This window comes from Aplidium turbinatum, chromosome 4, assembly GCF_918807975.1.
Source record: "Aplidium turbinatum chromosome 4, kaAplTurb1.1, whole genome shotgun sequence".
Lineage (NCBI taxonomy): Eukaryota > Metazoa > Chordata > Ascidiacea > Aplousobranchia > Polyclinidae > Aplidium > Aplidium turbinatum.
Window position 1 is genome coordinate 31,221,170 of NC_137475.1, and position 26,546 is coordinate 31,247,715.

A 26,546-nucleotide genomic window follows, 5' to 3' on the forward strand; every position below is an offset into this window, starting at 1 on the left:
CCAACATGACAAGATGCCAGCAAACCGTTGTCGAAAATAACAAAGGAAACGTTTATTGATCAAATAGAAAATTTAGTGCAAAAATGCATAGGCAACTATGTTTACAATTTACATGTTAAAAAGTAGTATACCTGCTAATGTCATATTTGAATAAACAATTAACCTATATTGCCGGTGATGTCTGATGAAAGTACAGTAGTCCTACGCAACCAAGAAAGCCCTACAAAAAGAAAATGAAGTGTTATTTAGGCCAGGCGTCCGCAACCTTTTTTCCGTCACGGAGCGCTTTTAAAATGGAAATAGCCTCTCGGACCGCCAATAGGAAAAATGAAGTTTAACATCTACTTAATAGGTCTAATTTTTATAATGGTTTAACACACTTCAAGTTATTAGTATGTTGATTTTTGAGGGGCTCTTAATAACTTTACCGGCTGACTGCTATTCCTTCAACCCATTTCCGAAACCATGCGTTGCCATGCAGTGTCAACAGTAGTGAAGTTATAATAACAGGTGACCCAGCAAGCAAGAATGTTTTGCAAACTGTAGAAAATTTACGTGTTTTTTTTAATTGTTTTTGAGAAGCACTGGACTTAGTGCCCTCTCCCTGGATCCTTCACTGCTTTGGTAAATATACAACAGGTCTTGGGTAAGATTCATGAGCATGAGCAATTGCAGTTGCTTTCACTGCAATCAATTTATTTTATGACTGAGAACATACTTTCAACCAACTCGCAATCTTGACAGCTATTTTGATCGAGTGTTCTCGCGACCGAGTGGAAACCTTTTCGCTTTTCAGTAGGCCTACCGGGTCTCGACCCTGTGGTTGGAGACCCCTGATTTAGGCCACAAGATCACACATAAACAAACGTCGAGTCGTTTTCTACGATCAAAATTTTGTTGGTAGGCAGCGGCATACATAGGCCTACATTAGGCTATGTAACTGTTTGTTAACAAACTATCTTAATCTTGTTATGTTAGAACAAATTGCATTTTGTGTTCGCACTCCATTGTTTTGTAAAGCACACAATATTGTACTTAATCTGAATTTAGTCTAAAAATGTTTTACTTACATCATCTTTATGTTTGCAATGCCAACATTTATAAAATTGAAAAAAATTCCATCATGTAATGATTTTTTTTAAGATTCTCACCAATCTGTGATCTAGTCTGTTGAAGATACGGAAACGAAACCCATATTGCAGCTGATAATGCAGGCAATATTGCTATACTATATGGATATTTTACAAAAATGGCAGTTTTGAAGTGAAGCTATTTTCGGAAGACAAGTTTAAGATATCACGATGTCATAGTTGATGAATAAAGATTGCCATGCAAAGTGAAAGCTTTTTCACTAACACAATTCAAAAACAACAAAAATTATCTCTAACTTACTATTTTGTTGGGGCGTCTCTTTGGTGCTTTGAAATAGGCTTACGCAAAAGGGTCTATGTATTGTGTGCGGACACAGCTGATTGCGCTAAAAGCTGGCGGTATTTGTACAACTGAAGTAGATTCCAACGCGCATGACGTCAGAGAGAGTGCTCGGGCGCTACATATTGGCCCATGTATAAATTTTCCTGAGTTATGCTGAATGCTTCCTTTTTTTTCTTTTAAACTAACTTTGCAGTCATATCGTTGCTGGCATCTTAAAACTGTTGCAAATCTTTGCTTTTTGATATCCGGTGAAACTCCATTGGTATGTTGCACAAAACTACTTTAAATTGCAACATTTGTCAGAAAAAATGTTTTTTGTTTAAGTAAACCAATTAGAAAAAATAAATCATTTAGTCCCCTGGTTTGGTCATTAGACCAGTCTGGTCCGGTTTAGGCTTGCCAGATGATAGATAATAATTAGTTGAAAGCGTATTTTTAGTGTTCAAATACAAACCATTAACAAGCTCTCACCTCAAGCACACCAGAAAACTGGTCATTTTGTAACAGAACCAAAGTAACTTTAATAAGATTTTGGTTCTCGTCAGTGCCAACTGCAAGTTGCAAAACCACAATGCAAGTTCTGGTAAACTTACAGTAGAAAAACTTAAACAAAAGTTTTGGCAATCCTCGTGGATTACAGAATGATGCTTACTTACACAAGTAGCATACAGCAAAACGGTAAACTTGGAAAAAATTGTCGTTACTTAATAGAAGCTCCTTGATTAAAAAATTATGAATAAAATGACGGGAGAAAGAAGTGAACAATAGGGTTCATCATTCATCATCTTCAAATAGAAACTCAGTTACTCAAAAGTATCGTATTTAATGAAATGAATTTGAGTGGAAAGTGAGTAATGGATATTTTTTTCCTATTCCTGATCTTTGCCTGTCAGTACAAGACTCAAATGAACCCCAAAGTAATTTTAATGTATATCCGGATATGCTTTTTCGATAATGAAATGATGAGCATCATCGTCCAATTTTGGACATAAATTTAAATATTTTAATTTTGTATTTGAATCTTAAAATGTTACCACAAAAAGGAGTACAGTCTCTATTTCCAGCATGTATCTAACAAAACATCTAAGCTGTAAAATAGACTGGTTCGTGATACAAAAGAAACATGTGCGAGCACTGGGGAGATTCCATCCTTTTCAAACGTTATAATTTACGTCTATGTGACGTTTATAACTGCTAAACTAAGCCAGCCAGAATTGCCAGACGTTGCCAGTGCTTTAAAGATCGGAAGTCATTTTAAAAGATCACTCAAATGCAATTGAAATGAAAATGAAACGCCATGAATGATCACAAAAACAAATTAAGACAATATTAAAATTGATTTTGCAGCCGAAGCGCTTTGCTGGACAATTCTGTGTTTCGCAAGATATCAAAGTGATGACATAGCAATGTAACATATATTGAAACAGTATGTCCTATGAATTAAAGAGAAATAATAATAATATGGAAACTATACAAAGAAATTATGCCATACGCAAGTCAACGGCGACGGTTAAAATTGTTGCGTATTTAATTAAATTGTTTTATTTTTATGCTAATATGGCATTTGACATTTGTGTCGTAAAGTCAAATCTTCAAACCTCATAAATTTTTCAATCCGTATTAGATGTTTTATTCTTCAATCCTGAGTTTTATTTAAAAAGGTCGCTATCAACTGTTACCTCATGACCGGGTAGTGAAAACTTTTGACCAAAGGGTCGTCATAATAGCATCTGGACAAGATGAAAGAATGGCACAATGCCCAAGATGAGGCCTGGGATTAAGTTTGCCTATTTGTTCTTCTGGTAGGCTACAGTTCAATACACTAATGCTTTGATGTCCACGACAGACGCTGGAGAGATTGACAATTCGACGTCCTCCAAGAATGCGTGGTTCATCGTTGTGTCTTCTGCAAACACACAAACTTAGACTTGATTTAAAAAATGCCTCGACAATTTGTAGTTTTAAGTCTTGTACTTGACAATGAAGATGTGGGCCACGCTACTGAAAAAGCAATGAAGCACCTCATCTTGATGTTGACAGGAAGGGAAGAGAAGTCTTCGATATGATCATCATCGTACCATGTGCCTCGTTTCAAAGCGAGATAAACTCTTGACCTTTAATTTTTAGATTGTATCTTATGATAATGAAGCGAAGTTTTGTGTTAGAAAACACTTGTGTATTTTTGATAGTTGTTTCAAAGGCATTAAAAGTAGTCACTTTTAATGCTATTCCTGGTTCATCAAACCGACATTCTTAAAACTGTTCCTTAGCATAAACTAAATTTACTGTTCACTGGGAAAATTCTTTTGTAAGCTCTAGTAGGCTACTTGGCGAAGAAGTACGTACTCAGTACATACTAAGTAAAGAGAGCTTTTGATTTGCGTAAATGCGTAGGCTAGTCATGATCGACCAGACAAGCATTATGACGCAAAACGTGTTGTTTACGCAAGCTTAAAGCCTTATAAAGGCATACTAAATGAAAATTTCAAACGGAAATTAAGCATTAAAATGAGTAAACTGAACATTCAAGAATACATTTAAAAAAAAAATTACCGAAAAAAATTTGTTTTCAATGGCGCTGGTAAGGCCCAAAGTCCAATGTTTCATTTATTTTCATTTTTTTCAAAATGACCAAAAAGTGCAAACACTGCTCGAGAATACGTCACTAAAGACAGCAATAACAAAAGCCACGTTACCACATCTGATGTTTTGAGCAAACTGTTTGATGTTTTGATGTTGAAATGTGTTGTTTTGATGTACATGCATACATAGCCTACAGTCAAATACCCCGCAGTAACAATTGTTGCGCGATTAGCTGATTGCTATAGTCTTTAGTGACGTAACTGTACAGTCGCACGCTTCGCTGCTCAGGCCAAATCTCGTTTTGAAAGCTCTGGCAAATGCACGCGCGCAATGGTGGTCAGACCGCAATGGGGCAAAATTTTATTGAAAATTGTTTAATGGTAGCATGTTAAACACAAAGAACGTGGAAAATCGCCAAGTCAGGTTTTTCCTTTAGTATCCCTTTAAACAAAACAACATTTCATTAAAATGCCAAAGATTTTGAGAAAATTGGCGTAGTTTCTTGTAAACACAAAAATAGATTCTGAAGGATGCTCGATGCAATTGGTCTCAAGAAAAAATACTACTGGTACATATTTACAATTTGCTTCGATACCACGAAGTCTGCTTTGGTTGGTTGGTTTTGAATCTTTATCCTCGGACTGACAAAGCATTGATAGGTTATTCCTGGTAGTTTTGCCTACTTGTAGAGGCTCTTGACGCAGGGAGGGCCGGTTACCGAGATTGACAGAGTGAAGTTTTCCGATTGTAGAAGTGTTGTTGCCGGGAAATTATTCCATTCCGCAATAAGTGCAAGATTACATTAGGTTTGATCCGTGTTCCGTATTTTTTATAGTATACCGATGAAACGGGATCTCTGTTTGCAACGCAAGAAAAATCATGGTTTTCAAGGTAGGGACTTGAACAAACTATGTCACACACAATAATAAACCATAATGGTGTAAACAGGATCAGTCATTCCGTGTAGTCTGTAGATTAGAAAAGTTAAATAAAAAATAGTGCTTTTTTCAATAGTTGCAGGCCTTTAAAATTGTTTTGGATGAAGATGCAATGTGTACTCTGCTTACAAACATGCACAAAAATTCAAATCAGAGTCAAACAAAGAATCCTTTCTGGCACTTCGCTTTTTACTTCGTTAGCGCACTAAAATTTGCTCTTGTCCGACATACAGCGAGCAAATCAAACGTTTCGCTTTTGATGCAAACAAGAAATTGAAACAAAAAGTCATATCAAAGATATATTTATCACATTATTAAAAATGCATGGAGAATCAGCAGAGCCCTATTTATGGCATATTCATTTCGCTCTAGAACTGTAGAGCATCATTAGGGCATTATTCAAATAGAATCAAATAGAATTTACAGTTGTAGAGCGAAATGCATATGCTATAAATAGGGCTCCGCTGATTCTCCATACATATTTAATAATAAAATTGGTGAAGGATCGCTGGCCTGCTGCTTCCTAGTCAGGAGATCCCCTATCCTTAATGGAACTCAATAAATATATTTATCATACATCACTTGTTCAATCCAGTTAATTGATATTTCTGATCATCATAGCAAAAACAATACAAGCCAAACGTAGTGGAAATCATTACAAAAAGTTATAAAAAAAATGTTTGGCGATTTGTGTTTAACATAATTTATTCCATTGTTTGAAAGGTAGACCATTGTGTCCCATATAAGACTACCCTTTTTTGTCAAGTTTTCCTGGGAATACCCCCATTAACCCTACTTAAATTTTCAAACTTATTTGGCTCGTCTTTGCAACATTTACTCCAATGGTCCCCGACCCTTTTTTACTACGGTCCGCTAAGAGGGGACGTTGAGTGAGTATGTTTTAGATTGTTTTACTTTAATAATTTTTATGTAATTGTAACAAAACATGTCTTCGAATTAAACACCGTTTGACTATGCAAAACAATAAAATAAATTCAACTTGATGACTACAATGTTAAATCAATGAGAACCTCGAGCTTGTTTTTCTACAAAAAGCGGTTCATTCTGAGGGTGATGGGAGACTCAAGATCGCGCGGCGCTGGTTGGCTCTCAGAGTGTGCGCTTGAGCGATTGATTTCAGAACTGCTCTTCATTTAGCGGCATCTAGTGGCTATAATAATTTCTCGACAACAACATTTTAACAATTTTGGTGAAGAGGTGACTTTCTTCAACCATAGACAGATAAAACCAAGCAACCACACGGCATTTAAAGGCATACTAAAGGAAAATTTCAAACCGGAATTAAGCATTAAAATGAGTAAACTGAACATTCAAGAATACATTTCAAAAACAATTACCCAAAAAAATTTGTTTTCAATGGCGCTGGCAAGGCCCAAAGTCCAGTGTTTCATTTATTTTTATTTTTTTCAAAATGACCAAGACGTGCAAACACAGCTCAAGAATACGTCATAAAGTCCAGCAATAACAAAAACCACGTTACCAATCTGATGTTTTGAGCAAACTGTCTGCTGTTTTGATGTTAAAATGTGCTGTTTTGATGTAAATGCATACATAGCCTACAGTCAAATCGCCCGCAGTAACAATTATTGCGTGATCGGTTGATTGCTAGACTTTATGACGTAGACTTTATGACGTTCTTTACAGTCGCACGCTTCGTTGCTCAGGCCAATCTCGTTTTGAAAGCTCTGACAAAAGCACGCGCACAATGGTGGTCAGACCGCAATGGGGCAAAATTTTATTGAAAATCGTTTTATGGTAGCAAGTTAAACACAAAGAACGTGGAAAATCGCCAAGTCAGGTTTTTCCTTTAATACCCCTTTAACATAATCCATTAAAATTGAACATAAACTATAAACGTTTTCGGCCATACACACGTCAGCCCTTATCAAGTAACGAAAAATAACTGGTTTTACAGCTACATTGAAAATAAATAACTGATCTACACAATGAATTGAAAAACGAAATGCATAAGAATTAAACGGCAAAGCAGGGGAGAGAGGCACATCACATGGCCTTTAATTCCGCGAGGCAAAAACGCATCATAACTTAAGATGAATTCAGTTATTTTTCGTTACTTTAAAAAGGCTAACATGTGTATGGCCGAAAACGTTCGTAGTTTATAGATAATGTTCACATTTTAACAATCGAAAACATCACTCTGCCAAGTGCCAATCTCGCTAACCGCCCTGCGTCAAAAGCCTCTGCAAGTATGCGAAACTACCAGGAATAAGCTGCCAAGGCTTTGTCAGTCCGAGGATGAAGATTCAAAAACCAACCAACCAATAAAACCTGAAGTTTATTTCTTACGTCTAGTTTACTCCGTTGTTTTGTTTTTGTTGCTGTCATTGCAAAAAATTCCGCGCAACACAGATGTGATGTTGAAAATGTCAAAAGAATCCAGTGCTGAGGTGGCGATTTCAAAATATTCTGTCAAGACTTCAATCCAGAACACCGACAGTTTTGTTGGTTTGAACGTGCAGTAGTAGTAAGGCTGCCGCCATTTGCAATCTCCAGCAACGCATCTTCTTGCATTGATTGATTGATTGATTGATTGATTGATTGATTGATTGATTGATTGAATCTTTATCCTCGGACTGGGAAAGTTTTTTGCAGAGCTTAATTCTGGCAGTTTCGCATACTTGTAGAGGCTTTGAATCACTGAAGCAGGCCCGGTCACCGAGATTAACAGAGTGAGATTTTACAACATGATGCAAAATTATTACATCCCAGACAAAACTGAAAAATATGTAGGTGAGGTATCGGTTTGACACCAAACAAAGCCACACATGAGCTTTAAACTTTTAACAGCGACTGCATTAATTAAGTACTTTTAAGTAAACGCTAGAACTTTTAAGTAACCACTAGATGTCACCACTGATACTAAACTTCAGTTAATTTTAATAATTTAGTGGGTAGAAAGAACAAAGTTTTTAGACCTAGGTCCACAGTATGAACAGTATTTGACAAAGAAGATGTCGTAGAAAAAAATAATCAAGTTACAGTAGTACCATGCGGTGATTTAAAAATAACAACAAATACTGTCGCCAAACAAGAAAAGGCAACACGCAGTGTTTACAACAAAAAGCAACGCTGTGCAATTTTGAAATTAATTTGCAAAGAGGTTAACTGTTCACTTATAAATAAGTGCAGTAAGTATCTTTACATGATTGCACCATTTTTCCAAGCTTCAAACGTGATTTCACCGTTTTAAAAAGTCTTCTTAGAACAGAAGAGTTGTACAAAAGTATCTCAACTTTTCTTTTAACCAAACCAATGGCAACTTAGTTTTTGAACTTGTATATTAGCCTACATCGTGTTTCAACAACTCGTTTTTCAATTAGGTTTAGAAGAGTAATTTCTTGCAATTGAAAATGATTGCAAAGTCATATAGTGCATTAATATGCTTAACTTTGCTTAAATTCGCTTAACTTTTTTCAAAGATGTAGAATCAGCATTTTCAAAATCGTAAAACTGGTCTTTGGTGAATTTTGATTTTGCTTGGCAAGAACAACAAAGCAACGTTTTTAGAGTAGGCTCATTATCAGTATCAAGCCCGATAAGTGAATTTAGCAGCTGGATCTCATCATGTGTATTAAAGTTCCTTTCGGAAAACGTACCTTTGGCAGATTAGATGCTCGCGAGGATTGGCATTTACTGAGTAGGCTTTTAAAGTAAAACGCATGCACTATGCGATACCAGACAGTTGCATTTTGCGCGGTGGGTTACTTGGCAGTTAAACGGACAAGGTTAGAGTCGCTGCACGCAAGGTGTCAGTGTTTCCTAGACACTCCAATTTGCGCCAACCAGCGAAGAGATTTAAAACTAGCATATTGTGTAGCTACTGGCTGCGGATAATGACGCTGTGCGAATGACCTGCCTGGTGCCAAACTAAGGGATGTGAGCTCTAGGCAGGATGACAAACTATCGCCATTGGAGGTATCATCCAATGTACGTTGTACGTAACTTATACAAACAAAAGGCTTCCTTGGCAATTTTAGCTTCATGAGCTTCAGTTTCTGTTGATGAAAGTCTCTTGACTTGACACAGTGCTCATCTTTCAGCTAAGAATCCGTTTTTTCTTCATCCGGTTTTTTCTAGTCAGGATAAATCAATTTGTGGCCAATAGATTAGACTTCAATCGAGTTTATTGAAAGTTGTGTAAGGTTTCATTAACTGATATTGTCATTAACGTACATTAGACGAAGGCCTACGAGATATTTTGCTATGGATTTAGAATTGATAGTTATTGTATTTTACAAGGCACAATGTATTTTCATCATTTTATTTCAAGTTTTGTTTTAAAAAGAAAAAAAATTATGCAATGCCATGCAATTGGCGTTGTAGAATAGACAAAGTGAGGCTGTATTGTAAAATAAGTAGGTTGAAAAGTATCCTATTGTCTGAAAAACAATTCTACAAAAAAAAATGAAAACTTTTATGAGTATGGCTAAACCTAAAAATGTTCCTAGATGGCCAAATGTTATCAATCCTCTTGTTATAGCCAATTGATTATTATGTTTTTGTTGCAATCCTCAACACAAACTAAATCGTTTGTGCCAAATTTATTGTTAAAAAAGATGTTGAAGGAGGCATGGCGTAATGGCCGCTACGTAGGCCTCTGGGGCTGTTAGCATTTTTAATCAGAAAATAGTTGACTACATAGGCAGCCTACCGGTATTAATTCTATTGTGGTTTATTGTTAAAAAAAAACTTTCATACGAGTTTTAGTTTGATGTACAGTTTCTTGCAGTTCTTTGATGTTAAAAAGCTTGATGCAAAGCTAAGTGATATTTTTGCATTTGTGTTTTCTTGATAAGCAAAGCTGTAAATAAATCCATTTCTAATTTGTCTTTGGTACATTTACATAGAAAACTGTCTTTTAAATGTGTCTAATTCATACTATGAAACATTACATTTAAAATATTAAAAAGCACCCTTGGCAGGATAATGTTTGAAAATCGAGAGAAAAATTGTTCAAATTATTATAAGTTATTTTAAATTGCAGAGTAAAAATAAATATGAAATTCCAATTTCTTTTGAAGTCCATAAACCGCCCTTTGCCTTTGGCTATTGAGGTGTCTGCTTTTGTAACGTTCAATATAAAGCGGATGTTGTCGACAACTTCTCGCATTCGGCACTCCAGGGTTTGATGTCTGCTTTAACCCATTTGACGGGTCAAATAATTTGCAAACCGTAACCGGACTTTACAATTTGTCATCAGGTGTAGTCATCTTTGCTTTCAGAGGTTTGATGTTTATTTATTAAATGAATGGCACGATGCCCGAATACTGTAGGCGACCAGGCGACGTGTAATCTATAATTGAGTTCCTTATGTTTAAATTTTGCATGCAATAAGATGAGACTTAGTTAATTTAGATTAATTTGTTTCATTTTAGTGAGTAGTGGTCCTCCGAGCTATCAGCAAAGGACCAATTTTTTTTAGATTTGTTTTCTGAGACTAATCTCAAGCTTTTTTTTATTTAAAGGAAGTTTGATTTGTAGTGCAATTAGGCTATCGTACTATTGAGGTATCAACAGTAGACAAAGTCAGCAAAGCGCATTTCTTCAACTTGCAGAAAGTGGAAAAAGAATCGCCAAATGTGTGAAACAGATAAGTTGTGATTATTGGAGTATTCCCAAAACTCATAAGTCGTTTAGATTTAAAGTGTTTGTTTTTAGTTGTGGACCAGGTAAACAGCAGGTTTTGTTACTTACAGTATATAGCTTTGTTTAAACCAACTGACAAAATATATGATAAGATTTTATCTCTAAAATCTCTAAAGTAAGTTATGCTTTCAGATTAAGTCATTTGTCGCTTCAGAGTACCTCTACAATCACACAAGAATCCGTTAAATCCTTTTAACATTCGGTTGTTTTTACAAAGACGGGTCGATGTATGTTTGTTTGGTTGTTGCTGTTTTCTTTCACAAGATGCGTTATCCAACGCAAGTTGTTCTTCACATAGCTTCACACACAGCGCTTCCACTTTTGTGGTAATTACCACAATTGTGGAATTTTTATCATGCTTGTGGTAAAAATGTGGTAATGAAAAATTTGTGGTAATTTAGTGGTAATACGGAAAATTTGTGTGGAAATGTTGCCAAAATGTGGAAATTATAAATTTTGAACATTTGTCATAAAATACTTTCAATAAATAAGAGCATTTGAACTGTTGTCTTCCGAAATCGAACAAATATGCAAAAAACTACTTATAATAGCATGTGACTAGCATGTTCCACTGTTTTTGGTTTTGGAATGCGTCCTGACTTTTGACTTTGAACATAGGGTGACCATGTGATCATATTCATAGTCAAGATGTCTTTCAGATTCTAGCTGCGGTGTCAAGCACAGTACTTTGCTTGCTTATTTCGGACGTTTTTATAACTGTTAATAACCGGTACTGTTAATAAACTGAGTAGGCTAGTTGTTTTAGACCTTATTTTACACTATATAGTGTAAATATAGCCAAATAGTAGCATTGCCAGATAAGGAATTCTGTCGTAATTTGAGAAAAGTTTAAAGCTGTTGAAAACAAAAACTTGCATTTTGGAATTTTGGAGCTGGTATACAAGTCCCCCCCCCCTGGTAACTCATGACAAAAAGGATTGACCAAAACATGTAGATTGAAGTGTGTGAACAGTAAAGCAAAGGTAAAGTAGTTTCACCCTATATGTTTGGTCGAGTCCTGTCTTTGTCATGAGTTACCAAGGGGGGGGGGGACTTGTATACCAGCTCCGGAATTTTTTTTTAGTTCTGGATAAAGATCAAAACCCTAACCTTGTTCCTAAGTTTAACCCTTCCTAACTTTAATCCTAACTCTGGCAACACCTGATTGTAACCATGGCAACAAGTGGGTAAAAATAGCCACTTTGTTAATGTAAAAGTAAGTCGAAATACGGTTAAAATCGGGAAGAAAATCATAGTAAAAAATTTGGTAATCTGAGGACAAATGTGGTAATGTAAGTGATAATCTAACTTTGTAAAAGTGGAAGCAGTGTTCACACAAGCTAACTGGCAAAACAACATTTCTCATTTCTCGTTAAAGTCCCAATACAAAAATTCATTTCGTCTATCTCACATGACATAATGTGCTTTGACATGCGTCTTATGAAAATTTTGCCGAGGCATTACCGACACATTTTCGCGTGTATTTCACACTTTTATGGACTGTTTAAAAAGAAAGATGATTTTAATTTTCCAGAGTTTGCAGTAAGCATAAACAAGAACCCTCAGTAAAATGCACCTAAACACGTCTTTTAAATGTCAAAACTCATTGAGCAAACGTGGTATAAGTAAATTTTCTGCGTAATGGGATTAACACGACAATAACTAGCAGAAAATGGTCCGAGCAGTACTTTGCTCAAACTAAATTTGAGCAAATTTGTTAGAAGTCGCTCTGTTTCTGCAAAGGTTGAACAATCCGGAGATAAGATTGTTATTTTAGTCCTTTGTCGACTCACGTTTTGAATCTACTTAGCAAAGTGAAAAATCCAATTGGAAAATCTTTCCAAAGTGCTCTCTCTTTTCTCATGCTCATTGAATGCTTCAAAAGAAATGTTTTCAAAAAGCCGTAGTAAGCCCAGCGCAGCAGATCATAAGCTAAGTTTTACTTAACAGGATCAAATATTCGGCAACAGATAAACGTCACACACTCCAATCTGTTCTGGCAACGCCAAAGAAAAATATGATGCTGCAATAAAATACACCAACTTAGTAGCTTGCGTTGTAGGCTACCTTGTAGTGGTTGGAGCTTGTAGGTATTTAAGAAAAAGATAGCAGCCTTCACAAAGAAAAAGCGTGGCTTGCGGTAAAGGTCTTTGGAAATAAAAAGCGTAAAAGAGCGTTTTGCTGTATCAGAAAAACAAACTAGGAGTTCACTTTATTTTGCTTTGTATGAGAACCACTCTCGGTAGAAACGTATTGTGAAGCATTAGTAGAACCATCAAAATTTAGCAGCGAAATGATTCTTTCAAGGTAGAGAAATTTTACAAAAAGAATAACTTTAAGTTTAAGAAAGTCAACACGCTTAGGGTTGCATACGAACCAGCGCCATGTTATTAATTATAGAACTGCAGATTTTTTTAAACATTGCTATGAATAGCAAAGGAGCAACTGAAATGAAGGTGGAGCGAAGCAGTGACAAACACGTTTGCAATAACAAGGCATGATCAGCTTTGTTTTTCGCCGAAGTTTGTGGTTCAGTTTATCCTGGCCACATTTCCTCATCGTTTTTGTATTCTTTGTGAATTCCATTCATTTGTAATCAGCTAGAGTTGTAGTTTGACCACCTTCACATTGATAACCGCAACTGCACTACGCTTACGTTGAACTAACGTAACGTTAGCAGGAATATTATTAAAGAAATGTGCACACACAAAGTTTAACTCAATTTCATTTTTACAAGAGAAAAAGACTAGCAAAGCTGTAAAGAAATAGTGCTTTTCTAGATTGGTGTTTCAAAGCTTTCTAATTTACAAAGTCAGTGTAGGGCCAAAGGGCATGTAATAACAGAAAAGTGAAATTTGTATATATTACTTTCTGATTGATTGTTGGTGTTCAAAAAGATGCTTGTACAACTTTCAGAAACAAAATCACATAGGAAGCGATAAGAGAATTTAATATGCAACAGTAAAATTTTTTAAATCAAGACAATCTTAAGATTCAATCAATATGAAAGTATGTCTTACCCTCGTTGTTTTTGAATTGTTCATTTTCTTGGCTGAAGAAACTTGCGCCTTACCCGACTATGACAGACGCAACCAAATCAAGTGCCAACCTATACAAGAAGCATTATGCTCAGGTGAGCAAAATATTTTTAGTATTAACGCAATACAAATGTTTTGCTTCTGCAATCGATCAAGTTATTATTGATGAACTTGCTGCGCAGAAGTCTTTTGTGTAGGCCTGTTGTGTGAATAAATTTTGACAAATTATTATCCATGTGAGCCTTTGTAGCCTAACACTCCCCTTTGATCATCAAAAGCAATTTGAGTTTAAGGCAACCCTTCCCGCTATACTGTAAATGACATGACAAAGGATGACGCAGTTATATTTCAAAATTATGTTACTTGATCGAAACGGAATAATTATTATCAATTTCACAGATTTAAATTACAACGTGACGGCGATGCCAAACACAGTAGGACACGAAACACAAAAGGAAGCGTCCAGCAGAATCCGGGAGTTTTTACCTCTGATCGAATCTAAGTGCTCAGAAGATCTTCCTTTCTTTTTATGCTCTCTGTATTTTCCCATGTGTGCTCCACAGGTAAAGAGCGATTTGAAAAATCACCATTGTTTAAACTGGATTTGGTGGATATAATACAAAGTTGCTTAGTGCTTTTGGTTTTTCTGCTCTTTAAAGTTTATAAAAAATAAACAAATGTTAAAATATATAAAAGTAGTTCAGTACATTAATTTAATACAGAAGCGTGAGTTCATGCGCATACATATTTTATGGCAGCACTAAAATTTTTTTCTTGTTATTTCTTATCAAAAGGACTTTTATGTTTGCTTTTGGCAGGCTAATGTCGTCGTTCCTGCCTGTAGACCGATGTGTGAAGAAGTAAGGTCTCAATGTGAGCCTATCATGTTGACCTTTGGACTGAGCTGGTCGGATAGCATCGATTGCAACAAGCTACCAGTGGCTTCTGAAGAAGGACGGTTGTGCATGCAACCTCCTCATTACGACCACAACATGGAAATTGAAGAGGAGGAAGATAAATTTTTAGAAGAGGTTCCTCTTCATAAGCTTCCAGAATCCCGACCTGCGCTTGAAGATTCTTTCCAAAGATATCCAATTGATCCCGAGTTGGAATACAAGATCACCTCTCCTGATCATTCCAGCAACGTCGGTTCTTCCAAAAATCCTACTTATTCAGAATCCAACACTGAGTACGATGTTTCAAACGACAATAATGGCGAACAATCTTATTATAGCCTAAACGGTGATGAAGATTGGGGGAAGGATGATGACGCATACAACGCAGATAATACTTTAGGTAGGATAGGCCTGTGAGAAAAAAGAAATCCACTCCATCAAAACATTATTTTAATGATTTTTACATCATTTTGTATGAATGCTCCACAATTCAAATGTTTTGTATATCATCAACATTTTTACTGTAATGTTTCAAAGCGTTAGGTTGTAGCTACTGTAAATATGAAAAGTTTTTTTAGATACAAAAGTAAACCTTTTACATGACAATGCTGATTTTCAGATGAACCTCAATATAATCCACCTCAATATGAAGGTGGTGCCCAAAATGTCAGATATGAAGACAACCTCCATCCAGAAAATCCTTCAATAGTCCAAGAAAACCCTTTGGAGCTAGTTCCACTGCATATGTCTTGTTCAAATCCATCTAAATTCATTTACTTGGAAAAGTAAGAAAGCTAAAAGCCCTTCTCATTAATGTAAAAACTAGTTGTGCAAATATAGTCTGTACTAGGCTTACTACTAAATAGTTACATCCTTGTTTAACATTAATTACATGCCAACATATTGCAACAGTAAACCAATAATCGTATTTACATAAATGTTTTCAGTACAAGAGTTAAGAAGTGACTTAAGTTATCATCTTGTTTATTGTTTAAAGGAGCGACAAATGCGTTCCACGTTGCGGGCAAGGGATTGATGTGATTTTCAGCAATAGCGACAAGAAATTAGCTCACATATTGCTCTCCGTTTGTGCGACTCTGTGTTTCCTATCCACCGCAGTTACCGTCAGCACATTTGTGACTGATTCCAAACGATTCAGGTAAGAACAATTAAAAATAACCTACTAATCAGTTTATGCAAAGACCACTTGGCACAAGCCCCTACCTGGAGTACACGGTTCTATTGAAGCACGATAAGTGTATTTGGTGAAAGTACTAAAATTAAAGCACCAAAATCTATATATTTTGAAGTACAGTAATTAAAATTTAGCAAAGTTATCGTTTAAGGTTTGCTCCATTATTATATATTCATGATGTTTTTACTCCAATTGTGTCTAAGTCGTACTTCCATTAACAATGACGTTGATTAAAATGACATTTAGTAACTTACAATGAAATAGTCTAATATGATGCATTGTGCCAATATTCTATTGTGGTCGATTTGATTTAAACGTAATTGAGTAAACTGTAGAACTAAAGTCATTTGATCAAGCCATGGCTTACGCTGATGTCTCAAGTGGTTTAATTGATTGTGAGAATCTTATTCTGGGACTGAGAATGTCTCTTTGGAAGCTTAATTCTAGCAGTTTCGCTTTGCCTGCTTGGAAAGGCTGACTTCTACTTGCATACTAGAACGCAATTGCCAAAGCTTTACAGAGACTTTATTATGGCATGCTTTTCAAAGGGGCATGAACAGTGAAAGTAGGCTACTCATTTCACAAAAAAGGTTAGAACTGATATAAAAATAACTTACATGGTGATATCACTAAACAATAATGTTTTACTTATATCGACTACAATTTATTTTGTTCTAGGTACCCAGAAAGACCGGTTATTTTTCTGTCTATATGTTACAACGTATATTCGGTTGGATATCTTCTTCGCACAATAAGCGGAATTAACCACCCTCTGTCTTGCGTAACAAATAAATCCTTAAAAGAGGAACATTTAGTTAAAGGTGGATTAGAAAGCACGAATTGTTCCGCGTCTTTCTTCATTCTCTATTATTTTGGAATGGCCGCTTCAGCTTGGTGAGTCTCAAATCAAAACTATGATACTGCTTTGAGCTGAAACCAGACTTACAAAATACAAGCATTCTTTAAAGTTAAGTTCTCATCATCACAAGTAAAGTTTCAGATTGACGAGTTTTGGGATAGCAACAGTTCTTAACTGTCTATTGCTATTCGAAATTGAGGTTGATTAATTAATGCCCCAGTGAATTGGCCTACGTATGGGATGATCTGTCTTGAATTTAAGTTAATGCAGCTTATCATCATGTTGAGTTAGGCCAAATCTTCGAAACGTCTTACAACATATGATAAAGCACTCTATCGGTGTTCAAACATTGGAAGTATATCACAGGCTAAAGCGTATTGTACCTAAAACAACACATAGAAATCACATACCAAATCTCAAATCAAATAGAAGCGATATCCTGAGTTGCTTGTGAATTATATATTGTAACGTGAAGTCGTGGCTTAGGTGATGGGAGAAAGAGTTTCATCAGGCGTTCTTAGAAGATAAAGTAATTATCCGTTGGTATAAAAACGTCAAAGGTGATAACATAAACCACATATCTTGTAAATATTTTGTAACGTAAAATTCAATGCTTTCACAAACAAACATCCAGAAACTTTAGCTTCCAGACTAGCGCGAAAGGTCTTCTCTCTTGTTATTGCTGCCATATTAAACACGTCAGTGCATAATGTTACGTTTACTAAATCGTAATCTAAGATTTAGCGCAATCTGAGGTAAAACGTTGCGAACCCCTATCCCCTTCACAATTTTCCTCGTAGGCCACTTAGTTGAAGAAGTACAAAGCAATATTTCACACAACGCTTTGGGAAGACTGTCACAAAATCAAGATCAAAAAGGAGACATTTCAAATTGTCTTTTTCTAATGCTTGGGTGTAACCTTCGCCGTAAAAAGCTCTTCTATCAAACAATTGCCAATAATGTTGGCCCTGGGGCCAAAAAGATATCGTATTATTTCTTTGTAGGATAATATAATGGTGAGAAATTGGTCTCGATGAGGTTTTATGTTCTTTACCAATTCCAACCAATTTTCCAATGTTAAAGAAGCAAAAAGTAGTTTCACGTCATTTAAACAATTTTTGAAAAAAACATGACTGGAAGTGAAATGAGATTAAAATCTCACAAATTGCATACCAGTGATTGAAAAAAACTTTCACCAACATTTGATTTACGTGGCTTTCGATTCTACCTCGACATTTTTAATCAGATATAATTGGATTGCAAACTTTGTAAATGCAGCTTTAGTATTTTCAATCGTTAGGATTATATGAAAAGACAAAGTTTCATAAAACGTTGTGTAAGCATCATGAGCCTTGATTCAAAGTCAAAACGTATTTTCAAATTGTATCCTTTGTTTCTCACAAACGGCGCAAGCATTACCTGCGCTCTCTAAGTTCTGCGTTTTCAAATTTAACAATTTCAGTTATTTAAACTAACCGGTGTTTGCTATCTTAAAAGTTCATTAAATCAACTGACGAAACAGTCAAAATCAACCTCTGCAGCTTCAACCTCAAGATGAATAAGACTTCGAATACAAAAATTCTAGAAATTTTGTGATAAAAATTCAAGAAAAAAAATAATCTAAGCAGATAAAGCCAAGTAATAATAAGAAGTTACAAACTTTCTCGGCTATGTAGCATGCTAGCCCTTGTCAAGCATCTGAAAAACTAATTTACACGTGTTAAAAGCTGGGTCGTTGCTAGGTTTTATCTGCTAAAATAGCATAAAAAAATTAATTTCCGAAATTTATTTTATGTTCCATCTTTTTGACTTTGCAGTGCAGAAATGTCATATGTTGTATTAAAAATAAATCAATTCTATTTAAGATAATGTTTCTTGAGTCAAAATAATACAACGATAAGTTTAGAGTTAATTTTGAAAACATCCACATCACAACGATAGCTTACAAAACATTCTAATATGTCCAAAAATCGACTAATTTGTTCCTAACTCGTGCTGATGCAGTATAGCAAACAATTCATATCACATACAGATCTACAGGAGAAGCCGTCCTCAATAAAAACCTGATACGACTTCAAACGGGGATATGGTGTCGGATTTCAGCAGAAAGTTGTGTACGATTTACACAGGAGGGCGATGATAGAACTACACGTTTTGCAGCGACACAGATTCTTGATTTAATCGTGTTTTTGTAACAGCGCGTTCTTGTATTGTTCGTCGAATCTTTTATTCGGTTAGCTGCTGGATTGAAAGTTGAAATGTCAAATCAACATTCACAAATGTCAAATCAACAGACTGTCGATGACTTTTGTCAGCTGAGAGTGTCCGCTTCAGGCTTACAGAGACATGGGCATTGTGTAATAGGATCAAATGGAAGGTACAAATTCCATTAACAAACGGAGTGGGCGCTCGTTTTTAATGTGTAAGAGTGGATCAGAAAGGTGATTCACTGCAGTCAGCAACTCTTTATTAAACTGTCTTCGTCAACAGACCGTCGTGGTTGATTGGCAACAAGTAGGGAACTTGATAGGTCAGCACCGTACACAAAGAACTGCTTGCTTTTCGTCTGGTGAAACTCTAACCAATTAATTTTATTCCTTCGGTTGAAACTAACTCAAACAAAACCTTTGCTTCGGTGATTTCAATATCACAGCACATCGCCCCCGTAACGATACACTTCCTTCTAAATACCATTTCACGGTGAAATGTTCCCATTAGTCTTTCTCCCGTGACTATCTCTAACTTTACTTCGACAAATCAATTGTATCGCTTTTAGTATTTAGTATTTACCCAACCGACCGAAGCTTGATTTGGAAAAAGTGGAATAAAGATTTCCTGGTATTTAAATTTCATGTAAACTGTGAAAAGAATCATCAAAATTGAAAAAGATAACTTTTTAATGAAGTTGTGAAGAAAGGAGCGTTCTTCCCGGCTGGCAGCGTTCTTCCCGGCTTCCCGGCCGGCAATTAATGAAGTTATTGACACTTTTTAGGTGGGTTATGCTGAATCTGACATGGCTTTTATCTGCTGGTTTCAAATGGGGCCATGAAGCTATTGAAGGGTTTGGAGTTTATTTCCACCTTTTGGCCTGGGGCCTTCCTGCTGTACAAACAGTCGCTGCACTGGTACTTGGGAAAATAGATGGAGATGAGCTGACAGGTACCTGTGATAGCCTACTTTCTAAATTGAAATATGTGCTTTGATGGTAATAACCAGACTCGGTAGTATTATGTAGTTTTGCTAAAGAATTGTAAACTGTCGTTGGGAATCGAAATCGATTTTTCAGTTGTCACCATGAAGTAAGAATATTTCGAGTAGAAATAAAATTGTATTCAATCAACAATAATTTTTTAAATAATATGTCATCAACCAACCAATCATAGGACCTGCCAATCATCATTGTCATCATTTCCAATTTTTGATTTAAAAATTGACTGTTAACGATTTTAGATGGCCCGCTAATAGATGAAGAATAATATCATGCCTCGAACGAGCACTTGTGTAGAATAGAATTTCGCTGGACATTATTTTAAGTTTAAAATTCGAAAACCGTAAATAGTTTCATTAATTCCATGCAACAAAGATGAATCCTTTCCAGGCTGATGAGCAGCACGTGTGTGTACTGTGTAGCTTACTTGAGTTCAAAGGTTAATTTCTGGTTAATAACTCCAGGAGTGCTTGAAAGACACGAATTTGATATCGCCTATTTTTGACTAGTTTTAACTGATCGGTTTCACATTTTTTTAATCTAAAATAAAACTAACAATCCGTCACATGCTTAAAGCTGTGAGAGCATCGCAAACACTTTTGAAACCTGTACGATCTACTATAGCTAATGTTCCTGATTTAAAAATAGAAATTTTGATCATGAAATCAAAAATCCAAGATTGAGCTCTAAGTGAATGTCCGGTAACGCATTGAAACAATGTGACATACTTTCAAAGGAAATCAGGTGTTGAAACGTGCTCTCGTTGACAGATTAATGAGGTCATTTTTGAGGTTTCTTCTCATTGCCAAAACTGTGACAGAGAACCGGGTTTTCAAACGCTGGGGCTTCTACATAAAAAAAGTTATAGAAAATTATGACTGTGGACCAAAACAGTCATCATAAAATTATTTTTTACATTTTTTCCTCGGTAATCGTGACTTACAAGAAACGGAGCATGACCCCATATTCTCTGTCAATTTGCTTGGCAAAAAAAACGACATAGAGACAAATGCAACACCTAGCTATTTCACTTTTGCAATATTAGGCTACTTGAGTTTGTTTCAGTAAGGAATAATTTGACAACCGATATGGCAGCCATGTTCAGCTTTTTGCAAACCATACCGACTGGTAAAAGCGCTACATCTCTACGACATCAAAATACGTCAAACCAAAGTGAAAACTTTAATTACTTTTCTTCAAGGATTTCAAGTTCACTCTTTCCAACAAAAAAGTGTCTAACCTTTGCTAGTCACCATGACATAACGGTGGCTTGCAAGTTTCTCTTTTTTCTCGTGTTCACGCTCTTTTTGATAAAATTTGGGTTCATGAAAGCAACAACCAAGAGCATAATACGTAGGCTACTACATTCTTCATATGTAGACTCTTCTTAGTCCAGTTATATCTGTAATAAAACACATTTTTCTTAATCCAACCGACCTATGAATGACAGATGTAGTTGTTTTTGTAGCAACTTGCTTCATTTACGTTAAATCAACTCCACTAAACGTTAAACTGATAAAAATGTATATATAAACTATCTTCTAAAATCAACTAAAAATGACTAAAAAGCGATATTGTTATAAGCAAAGGTCCTCAACAACTCTCAAGAATATAACGGTGGATTTTTCTTTTGTTGAGTGGCACTGAGGGTAGACTACCTTATTGAATATCTCCCAAGAAAAATTGAAGTCGTTATATTAAGCGGAGGTTCTGTTTTTTGTTGACTTATGTTTGACCAATTCAGAAAATTAAGTGCGCTTTTGATAACACTTCAACATTAAAAACAAGAACATCTGCGTTTCTCAGTGTGGTGCATGGTGAAAATCTTCATCATACAACGTAAGCATTTCTACAGTGGATTTACGTCTCAAAATGCTCTATTTGCTCTTGGAATTAATTGTTTATTGATTTTAATAAAACGTATTGTATCTCGTAAGGTCGAGATCTTTCACAAAAAACTGCTTTTTTCACTATTACGTCAGAATACCACAAAATGATGTGAAAATGGCATTTTTGTATCTTGGTTGGTAAAAATCCAGAAGTGTTTCTCGGCAGTCGAATGTAGCAAGAATTGACAGCGATAGACACGTGTTTTGCGATGAGGCTGGGCTAATCAGTATCGCACCACTAATTCTTGCCACAAAAACCCTCAAACCACAACGTTTTAATGCTAGATGGTTTTGGAAAATCTTAGGCCTAGAAACGAAGTGATTAAATGATTTTTCTGTTTCACCAACACAACGTAGGCTACACAAAACTAATTGTGTTAACTTGTTTCTTTGGTCAATGCACAGCATGAAAATTTTCAGAAAAAGACAACTAAAGTTTTTTTTTTGTAGAAATCAGGTTCAAAGTGTAGTTCTTCTGTATCACTTTAACCCAAATTAAGCCAGGTTTGCAAATGACCTGGAATTCTGCGTTTCAGTATTGCAGCTTCAAGATATATAGTCGTTTGCCCTTTAGGCTTTGAAGAATGCAATAAAAAAGATTAATAGGAGAATTTCGAATCACATTACGAATACTTTACTATCATCGCTTTTGGCTATCCTGTGTTATTGGTCAAGCAGACTTGGATTTCATTGTGAATTATTATACGACGAAAATCCAGCGTGCAAAAGTTATCATTTTTACATCATTTCATCGTCGTTGGACGTTAAAACGATGTGAAAATGACAAGTTTTAATTGCTGAAAAATCGCAACCGAGTAAAGGTACACCCCTTCATCATCAAAAACTTGTAACTGAAGTAGGCCATATATATATTTTATAGCTAAATGTGAGTCGTGGTTTTAGTTAAGGTCGAATTATTTATGCTTTTTTAATAACATTGAGCGGGGAAATACTTCTCGAGCTGGTGGCTTATCCGATCGTAGCCATTCTTTCTTTGCAAGAAACTGGCTAAATGGCCACCTAGTCGCTCTCACGCTCAGGTTATAATCGGCTTTGTACTAATCTGCTTTAAAATGATAAACTGTTTAGCCACAAAAAAATTTCAAAATTACTTAAAATCTTTTAATGGATTTCATCTGTTGACTTCAAGTAATTTGTTTTTCGAATACGTGTTCACTATCACACGTATGAGAAAAGGGGACATGAAAAATTCATCTTCAAGTGGTTGTGCGTGTTGGCTGTTTAAGTTTTAAGTTCAGAGTCGATATGAGTGGTCATAGTTTTTGTACAAACTTAAGCTTCAGTCCATTCAATACAACTTCTAGTCAATGCGATTTGATTTATTTTGCGACTTTGTGAATGTAAATGACGCAACTGATTCATGATAAATAGGTTTAATTTTTTTCAGTAGCGCTACCACGCGTACAAACATCTCACATTGAAGAGTAGCGTTTTTTGAAAGTAGTTTTGTTGGTTTCAAACACGCCGCAATGACTCAGCTTGTGCTTCAACATTGCTTCTGTTTCAACTTTTTCCAATTGCAAGGAGAAAGGGACACCATTTCACGTAGGCCACAGCTCAAAACCACTGTCATGCATGTAAAAATTTGAATTAGTTAAGCTTGTGATCAAATGGAACAGTAACTTTCTGGCACATAATAGTTAAAGATTCCTTTCGATGAATTTACTATAGAAATACATATCAAACAACATATGAAATTTTTTATGATTGTATTTGTTGGATAGACCTAGCCGTGGATAGACAAAGCAGCAGTTTAATTTTTAATCACTATTTTTAAGTGTACACTCGTAATTGCTTCAATTAACTTTCTAATGGTCCTATTTAATACTTTTTATAATCAAAGCAACAGTCAGCAGCATAATAGTCATAATTGCTTTCACAGGAATATGCTACGTTGGCAACCTTGATCCAGAGGCGTTGATGTATTTTGTTATCATCCCGTTGACCTTCTATTTGCTTACTGGAACCGTTGCTTTGGTATTCGGATTGAAATATCTGTTCAACATTCGTCGGGTGATGAAATACCAAAACGGAAAAGAAACAGCAAATTTGGAAAAACTGATGATCAAAATAGGAATATTTTCAATCCTGTACACTGTTCCTGCCACTTGTGTGGTGGCGGTGCACTTCTACCAGTATCAAAACTATGCCGTATGGATCAACGAAGCAACTCATATTCCCTGCGGGTCGATTAACTATCACAAAGCGGATTCTTACTATCAAGATGGCGTCGAAATTCAAAACGAGTACTCTGATTGGCGGGCATCGAAGGGTGACCTTCCACCATCCTGGTCCAACCAGCACAATCCTTCAGGCTACCATTATAGACCAAGTGCATTAGAAGATACGGACGGACATCGCGTAGCAAGGTCATTAAACACCAAAACTCATTTTGCACCAGCATCTCATTCGTCATTAGATTTTAGAAAAGGACCTGAAGAATTGGGATTAAATTGCGGATTAACAAAGTCCATCCCTTCCATTTCGATATTTTTTATCAAGATTGTGATGCCTTTGATAGCTGGAATCATGAGTGGGATATGGGTTTGGAGTGCTAAAACAGTACAATCTTGGAAGACATTCTGCTACTCTTGCAGGTGAAGAATATGTCTAGTTTACACTTAAGTGAATAAAGTTAAGCCAAAATAGTATTTGCCAGTATTTCAAATGATTAAATTCAGTGATGTACGCGTATACAAAAAATATTGACGCCGTCAGCGTAAACGCAAACGTTCGAAAAATCATGCGCTGTATGCGTCAACGCAACTTGTAAGAAAAGTTGGCGGCGTCAGCGTCGGCGCATACACTAGCGTAAACTCATTTTGTTTGCTAGATGCCAAACATTCACACGGTATAAACCACTCGAACCAAACAAGTTTTATTTTTAATTTCCACGAAGAAACACAAGCATCTGAAAGTGTCCATCTGACCTTTTGCTGCGTTTTGGTTTCAATATGTCTTTGCCCATTGAAAACATTCTTTCAAGTTATCCAAAATTTGGAAAGTTTGATAAAAAAAATGCAAACAACAGCTAAGACATTAAAAAGTATACGTTGACGCTATACGCTAAAAAACCGCGAAAACTTTACGGCATAGCCTCAAGCGACAACTATCCAAAAAAATGTGGCCGTAAGCGTTAGCGTAAACAAAAAGTCTACGCCGCAAGTCTACGGCGTAGAATTTACGTCGTATACGTACATCTCTGATTAAGTTATAGCTCTACTAAAGGCATGTTTGGTGCGAAAAATATTACAATATAGTGCAGCTATGTCACTATTCAAATTAGCTCTATATTCTTAGTTATAGGCCTACCAAATTGCCAGCCCTTTTCAAAAACATTTCTGTCTTCCGATCTAACAGAACCAATCAAAATTATTTGTTTTTTGATTAAGTTAAGTTACTGTATAAACTTTTTTTACGTTCTCATATATTGCTGTGGCACTTTTGTATGAATTGAAATATTGATTGAATCAGATTTACCCTTGTAAAAAAAACATGAGATCTGATAAAAATGTAGTCTTTGCGATAACCCACATAGGCTTATTTGGTTTTATCAGCGCATAAAATGCAATCTTTTTAGGCCTACCAGTGCTAAAGTTGTTCAGCTTGCTTTATGCAAATGCAAAAAAATATTATGTTCATCTTTATTCCTTAGATGGAAGCGAATTACTACAAAAGAAAGTGAAAACGATCAAGATGAAAACTTGTACCAATCTCCTGATACCAGAAACTGTTTGCTTGGAGGGACCAGTACAACCTCAAGAATTATAAGAAGTTGTGAAGAAGATATATATTTTAGCGGACAACCTCAATGCTATCATCAGTCATTGGAACGAACGAGAAAGTATCCAGATGATTTTTATTGCTTCAACACTTCAAACCTGCCAATGGCTCCAGAAGCAAGAAAATTTCTACAAAATGCTTCTTACGGTCGTAGCTGCAGTCAAGTTGATTCTTCTTGCTGCAGATTATCAGGGCCTCGAGATGTCGATGGCGCGTCGATTGACGAAAGAACATTCCGTCCACATTTGGTTCACGAATGTCAAGTGATTGCCAATTGTCATTCAAAGCGGGTTATCTGTCCTAAGTTGAAGACAGATCACGCAGACCAGCGTGTAAATCCGTTGCAGAGTCGCCATTCTAACCCAAGCTCGCAAACACATTTGACTAAATACGCAGCGCGTTGTAGCAAAGACGACGAACATCGCTTGTACTTTCCGCAGATTGACAACTGTCCACATCAGTTCCAAGAAGCTACCGAGGCGCGGACTGGAGTAATCGGCTTTCATTCACATTAGCCGATAACAAACAATTATCCCATGACAAACAATTGCGGCGACGAAAGTTTCGAGTTTATCAAATTCGTTCATTCATATTCAGTTTGTCAGTTTATGAAAATTTTATTTATTTTTTATTTTCAAATAGTTCGTGAGATATTGACTGAACTTGCCACAGAAAATAACATGAAAGTCATGACATTAATTTTTGCGTTTTCTTTGATTAAATTAATAATTGAACAACATTGATTGATTGCTTGAGATCCCAGATTACATGTTCACATAAGATTATTAAAGATAAACTTTTCCGCCTGTATAAGGACGTCAATATGACAAAGTTGAATGATAGAAAACGTGCAATAGTTTTTGGATGCAAAGAAAGTTTAAAACAGACTATCAAAACCGCTGTTTTAGGGAACGTTCAAATATTACGTAACGCTTTTTTTCCGAATTTTTGACCCCCCCCTCCCCCATGTAACGCCTTTTTCAATCCCCCCCCTCCCCCATGTAACGCTTTTTC

At 35.9% G+C, this 26,546-nt stretch overlaps 1 protein-coding gene across 1 annotated transcript; it reads left to right on the top strand.

The window, feature by feature from the left end:
* The first annotated feature begins 13,568 nt into the window (after positions 1 to 13,568).
* LOC145768840 (frizzled-10-B-like) lies at positions 13,569 to 26,271 on the top strand. The gene is made up of 9 exons (XM_082580446.1): positions 13,569 to 13,776; positions 14,081 to 14,244; positions 14,500 to 14,977; positions 15,197 to 15,362; positions 15,575 to 15,736; positions 16,451 to 16,666; positions 19,624 to 19,790; positions 23,632 to 24,346; positions 25,405 to 26,271. Exons 1-9 carry the CDS (start codon positions 13,647 to 13,649, stop codon positions 26,045 to 26,047), a joined length of 2,841 nt encoding a protein of 946 aa, XP_082436572.1. The 5' UTR covers positions 13,569 to 13,646; the 3' UTR covers positions 26,048 to 26,271.
* The last annotated feature ends 275 nt before the right edge of the window (positions 26,272 to 26,546 follow it).